Raw genomic sequence first — 5951 nt, forward strand, 5'->3', positions numbered from 1 at the left:
TGTTTGCAGGGTGTTTATATATGTGTATAGGAACCTTGTGTTAAATATCCATGAATTTCTGATTCATTTTCAATTTGATTTGGATTTTTAAAGTTGACGTTGCATTTTCTGTCACATTTGTGCATTCTTAATTTCCCAATTTTAGTTTGCATATCAAATGGATCTGGATGCTCATGATTTTTTGCAGGGTGCTTATATATGTGTATAGGAACCTTGTGTTAAATTTCCATGAATTTATGATGCATTTTCAATTTGATTTGGATTTTTGAAGTTGATGTTGCATTTTCTGTCACATTTGCGCATTCTTAATTTCCCAATTTTAGTTTGCATATCAAATTGATATGGATGCTCATGATGTTTTGTAGGGTGTTTAAATATGTGTATAGGAACCTTGTGTTAAATTTCCATGAATTTATGATGCATTTTCAATTTGATTTGGATTTTTGAAGTTGATTGTTTGCATTTTGGTCCCTATTTTGATGCTTACATTGCATGAGGCACTTGTGCCACTTCCTTTGAGTGTTGAAACCAATCCTTTTGCACTTGTTTTAGTATGTATGTCATGTCTTGGTGTGTGGATCCTTGCCCCCTGACTTTTAGTTTTGATACCCTTTTGGTGCATTCCTTTGACAAGAGGTTTAGGCCTTCCATACTTGGGTGTTTTGCGAACTTTTTTGAACTTTGATAGCATGATTCATGTGGTTACACTTAGATTCTGGTTTGGTGCCTTTGCACATGTGTTCTACCTTAGTCTATGATGATTGTATCAAGTCCTTATTCATTGATCCATGATGAGTTTCGTTTTGCATTCATTTTGAGCATGAAAGATGCATTAAGGTTTCGTGGTACACCTTGTTTGTTTTTGATCCAAAAATGATTTTATGCTTATGATATGAACTTGGGGGTTTGCATACTGATTTCATAGCTCATTTGACATGTTTATGATGTGCATACCTTGCTGCCATGTTCATTTGTCTTGACACATAATTGCATGAGTTGGCTTATGATGTCTTTTGTTGCATTTTGTGTTGTTTTAAGATATAGTGAATTACCTGTGGCATAAGCTGACATAGGTTGGCTTTTGATTAACACTTTGTGAGTCATATGGTTCTGCTGGTATGCTTGAGTACTTGATCCTTGACTCCCTTTCATGGAACAACTTAACTTCTTTGAGAAGTAAGTTGATTCCATTCTTCTTTATTCTCTTTTCTTCATTTTCTTTTCTTCTTCTCCTTTCCTTGGTGCTTCATGAAGATGGTGGCCTTCCATGGTAGTTTCTCTTAAACCTCACAAACCCTAAGAAAATCCAAGCATGACAACAACTAGGATTGATTAGTCCCCCTTTAGATTTTTCCTTTGGTCTCTCTTGAGTCTCTCTTCTCATCTTCATACTTAATCATAAGACACTTAATAAAATAATAAAGCCATCTCTTGTAACTTGAGCCTCATGTTAAGAATTCTATGTCCATCTCATCTCAGGATTGGGATTGTAGGGTTCTAGCATCGATGGACAAGTCTCCCTCAAGAGGTAGCTTTAAAACCCTAAAAAACACTTCTTCATCTAATCAATGATAAAATTCACTTAACAAAGGAAAAGTTCTTGAGCTTAGAGCTTGAACTATGGAAGTGAGTTTGGGGATTTCCTCCATACTTAGAGTATGTCGTTTACATTCCATTTCAGAGTGATATCTGGTATATTCACTCCATTGTTGAAGAGTTAAGCTCAATCGCTTGAACAAACTTCAAAAGTCAAAAATTCCTAAAACTCCTCAAAACAAACAATAATCGTGTTTCCTTCGGGAATTCTCTTCTCATCATCTTCATTCCAAACGCGAACTTGCTTCTCCCGTCTATTGCAAGACAGTATGCACTCGAGCCAGACGAGTCAAACACTTGAGCATAGACAATAGCAGTTCAAACTTCCCAAAACACAATCAAGTCTCTTTGAGTCGAACTACGGCGTTCTGACTTCCTCATTGCACGAGAGGATACGTAGGCACGAGCTAACGCCTGGCGAACAAAAGTCCCCAGTCTCTTTCCTTTGTCCCTCATCTCTTTCTTCTCACCCTTTTCGGTCTTTTTCTTTGTAGCAGCTTCAGATACGCTCACCCTTTGAAACAATGGCTAGCATGCGTGGATCCCGTCGAGTACGACGGACGATCCGGGTGCTAATACCTTCCCGGTTTCGTAACCGACTCCCTTACCCGTCCCTCTGGTCCGAGACCTCGCTTTCTCCGTTTTTCTTCGGTTTTTTACAGCATTACCATTCCTTCGGGATAAAAATGCTATGCTGGCGACTCTACCTTTTCCACGCCACTTCGCGTTTGTACCAGGATGACAATCCAGGGAGCGACAACTGGCGACTCTGATGGGGACTCCCAACCAGAGAAATCTGGTTCCCTATGCGAGTCATTCCTAGCGCTTGCGTGCTTTTGTTTCTTTGGGTGTTATCTGTCTGTTGTGGCATGTTTTAGTTTAGCTTTATAATTTTGTACAATTTTATTTTATTTATCGCTTTCCACACCTTATATTTCATGCATCATTATATACTGTCTGGCTGGTTTTTATTTTTTCTGTGGGATGGGTATTCTGAGAGATAGGCCCAATACACAGGCCTGAGTGCACTTAGGATTACCGTGGTTTCATATACCCTCACGTTCCCTCTCGGTCCGATGTTGGAATATGAAAACACAATTCAGATGTGGATCTTTCTAGAGAATTCTTTGCTGTGGATCTCCTACAGTGCTAAAGCTATCTGGGAGAACCGTTAAGTCTGGATGACATTTAGGATGACCTTTACCTTACTTTCATGGAAACTTGGCTGAGACACTCCTCGTTTGACGATAGTATTGTATCCTTAGGGCTGAATGTACTAGTGTTTCTTGACCTCAGTGTTCGAAGCTGGGGACTTATGTCGGTTTGCTTTTGAGACGATTCTCTGAGACCTTCTCTTATAGTGATAATGCCAAACCGGAAATGGTGGACATATTATTACTATTCGACCCGAGAGTCCGTGATGTCAATGAATCTCTACCCTTTAGCCTCTACATGTGAGCTGGGTGGGTTGTTTACAGGTGTGCAGGAACCCTTGACCTCATCATACCCTGATATCTGATACCTGGTACCTGATCATCATGGTTCTATTTTTGTTCTGGATCCAAATTTCTGGCACTGGTTTTCTTTGTGGATCTGAACCTTTAAACCTGCATATCCGGACTGCCGACCTTTGAGGACTTCTTCACAGACAACAGCCAGTGGTTCAGTATATATGGCCGGCACCGATCACATGTCCTTTGCATTGCATAACATCATCTACATATTTGCATCTAACATCTCATGCTTGTTCATTTGCAGGGTATTCCCTTTCTCGGTTTGGTTTGGATGATTTGTGCTTATTATGGAGGCTCCCAGGAAGAGTAATGTGACCTATCATTTCTTCGATACCAAGATCGGCCCATTGCGTCAGATAAGAGCTTTGATTACTCCTGACCATGTGGGTTTATTCCGGGATACTTATGGCAACATCTTGCCTATGGTTGAAGACTTGGATGCTTCTCAAAGGAGTCTGATACATACTTGCTTGTAGTTTTATGATCCTCAGTTGCGTTGCTTCACTTTTCAGGATTTCTAGTTGGCTCCTTTATTGGAAGAGTATGCTATGATCTTGGGTGTTCCTCTACAGTATTGTGTCCCTTTCAACTCCGATATACCTCCACCAGAGCATAAGGATATTGCTAAGGCTCTTCATCTGGAAGTGTTTGTTGTAAAGGAAAATCTCTCTTCTAAGGGAGGTCTGTCTGGTTTCCATCTATATTTTTTGGTAGCCAAAGCCAAAGAGTGTGTTGCTCAAGGAAATTGGGAGGCTGTGTGTGCTCTGCTAGCATTGAGTGTCTATGGTATTATGCTATTCGCCGATGAACCGAAGTTCATGAGTATGAGTGCTATTCACATCTTTCTGCTAAAGAACCCGGTTCCCACCCTTCTTGGTGATTTCTATTTTTCGGTGCACAATAAGAATGAGAAGAGACGAGGGAGATTGGTCAGATGTTGCGCTCCATTGTTCCATAAGTGGCTTATGAGGCACTTGCCAAATGACGATGCTTTTCTGAATCCGCATCAAGCCAGGAATTGGGCTAGAAGGTTGGTTGTCTTGACTGCTAAAGACATCAGATGGTGTAATCAGAATACCAAAGGTGGCGATTTTGTGGTTAGCTGTGGGAAATACCCTAATGTACCATTGTTGGGTATGAAGGTTGTATCAACTATAACCCGATTCTTTTGAGAAGGCAATTAGGGTATGCCTTGACTCACACTCCTAAGGATCAAGATCTGGTGGAATCTTTCTACTTTCATGTGCAAGATAATCTAGAACTGGTTAAGCAAGCTGCTGGAGCTTGGAGGAATATTCAGACTAAAGGTGCTACTGTCTATGGAAAATGTAACAACATCTCTTCTTCCCAGTATGATAGTTGGTTGCGAGAAAGAGCTCAGATTACTCTTCTACCTTTCTCTATGGGAGAACCATCTGATCCGGTTATTGTTGAGTCTGTATATTCAGTCAGCATGGTTGAGTACAACAGTTTGAAGCAAGAAAAGGGAAAAGCCGATAAGTTGAATGTGAAGCTGAGTGAAGGCCTCAGGAAGACTTTGTGCGCTAAGAAAGAAGCTGAGAGAGAAGTTCAGAGATTGAATGAGCTTCAAAAACAAAGCAATAAGAGGATTGCTGAAGATGCTGATTATATCCGTAAAGTCTGTTCAGGTGAGGATATACTGAAGAAAGCCTGCAAGGCTGCTAAGGAGCAGTTAGGAAGAGCTGAATATAGGCTTATTGAGCGCCAGCAAAGGTGGGAAGAATTGTCTGATCGCCGAAGACAGGTTGAGATAGAAATCAGAGCAGAAAATGAGCAGTTGAAGAGTAAGGAGAACGAGCAGCATGAAGCACTTCGATTAGCTGAACAAGAGATCGCCGAACTAAAGATTCGAGCAGGGGTCAAGAGAATAAAAGAACAAGACAAGTACAAGAAATTGGAAGAAGCGGTCAAGATGAGGAATTTGTTGATTTGAGGCCTTACAGAGCACCCTAATGACCCGGTTACAAAGGCGCTTCTTAAGGAAGTTCGAGAAGACTCGTTTGGGCTAGATGTTTGATTCCTTTTGTTCTGTAGAGTTCACCATCAGGCTTGTTGATGGGTTCTCATTTCTTTGTTCGTCGCTCTCAGAACAGTTTGTATTTTGACTATGACACCTTTCAGATGTTTCATTCTCTTTGATTATTTCATCTGTGACCAAGGCTTCTTATCACCTCTCCTCGGTATTGTTATTTGCACGTTCGATTGTAGTTGTACATGTTGTTCTGGAAGGTCAAATCGGAATTGAGAAGGGGGTGCCTTAAATTGAATAAGCAGCGCATTGCATACCAGGAATATTAACCCTTGTTTGTTTTGCAAGTGTCACCGTAGTGTCTAATGTTTGTTCCCTGTTTCCGGCATTATTGGTCCCAAGCGAGTCCACAAGTACCCGACAAAGGAAAATCGTCCACAACTAGCAATGGACCAGGTACAGAAAGAGTTGGCTGATATGCGTGAAAGGATGGATCAGTTCATGACATTGATGACTGGTATGGCAGAAGGCCAAGAAAAGCTGAGGGAATTGGTTGAGCAACCGAGGCCCGATCCAGAGGTAGAGATACCAAATGCTGATGGAAACCCTGGTAACCCACGGAACACTAATAACCCTGTGAACATTGGTAACGCGGGTAACGCAAATGCTGATGGAAACCCGGGTAATGTTGGCAACACGGGGAATGTTGGAAATGGTATCGGCGGAAGGTACAATGTGAATCAAGGAATTCAGATTAATGGGCGCCCCATTACTGAAGATTATCAGTATGATCAATTCTCTTTGCACGACGAAGCCCACGAGACCACTCGTCGTATGGATGAGCTTGCTGA

General features: G+C 41.3%; 1 protein-coding gene across 1 annotated transcript; it reads left to right on the top strand.

The window, feature by feature from the left end:
* Positions 1-3658: 3658 nt before the first annotated feature.
* On the top strand, positions 3659-5064 carry LOC127136642 (uncharacterized). Its single transcript, XM_051063179.1, has 2 exons — positions 3659-4140; positions 4287-5064. The coding sequence occupies exons 1-2, from the start codon at positions 3659-3661 to the stop codon at positions 5062-5064; spliced, it is 1260 nt and encodes a 419-aa protein (XP_050919136.1).
* The last annotated feature ends 887 nt before the right edge of the window (positions 5065-5951 follow it).

Source organism: Lathyrus oleraceus, chromosome 4 (assembly GCF_024323335.1).
Source record: "Lathyrus oleraceus cultivar Zhongwan6 chromosome 4, CAAS_Psat_ZW6_1.0, whole genome shotgun sequence".
NCBI classification, from domain to species: Eukaryota; Viridiplantae; Streptophyta; class Magnoliopsida; order Fabales; family Fabaceae; genus Lathyrus; species Lathyrus oleraceus.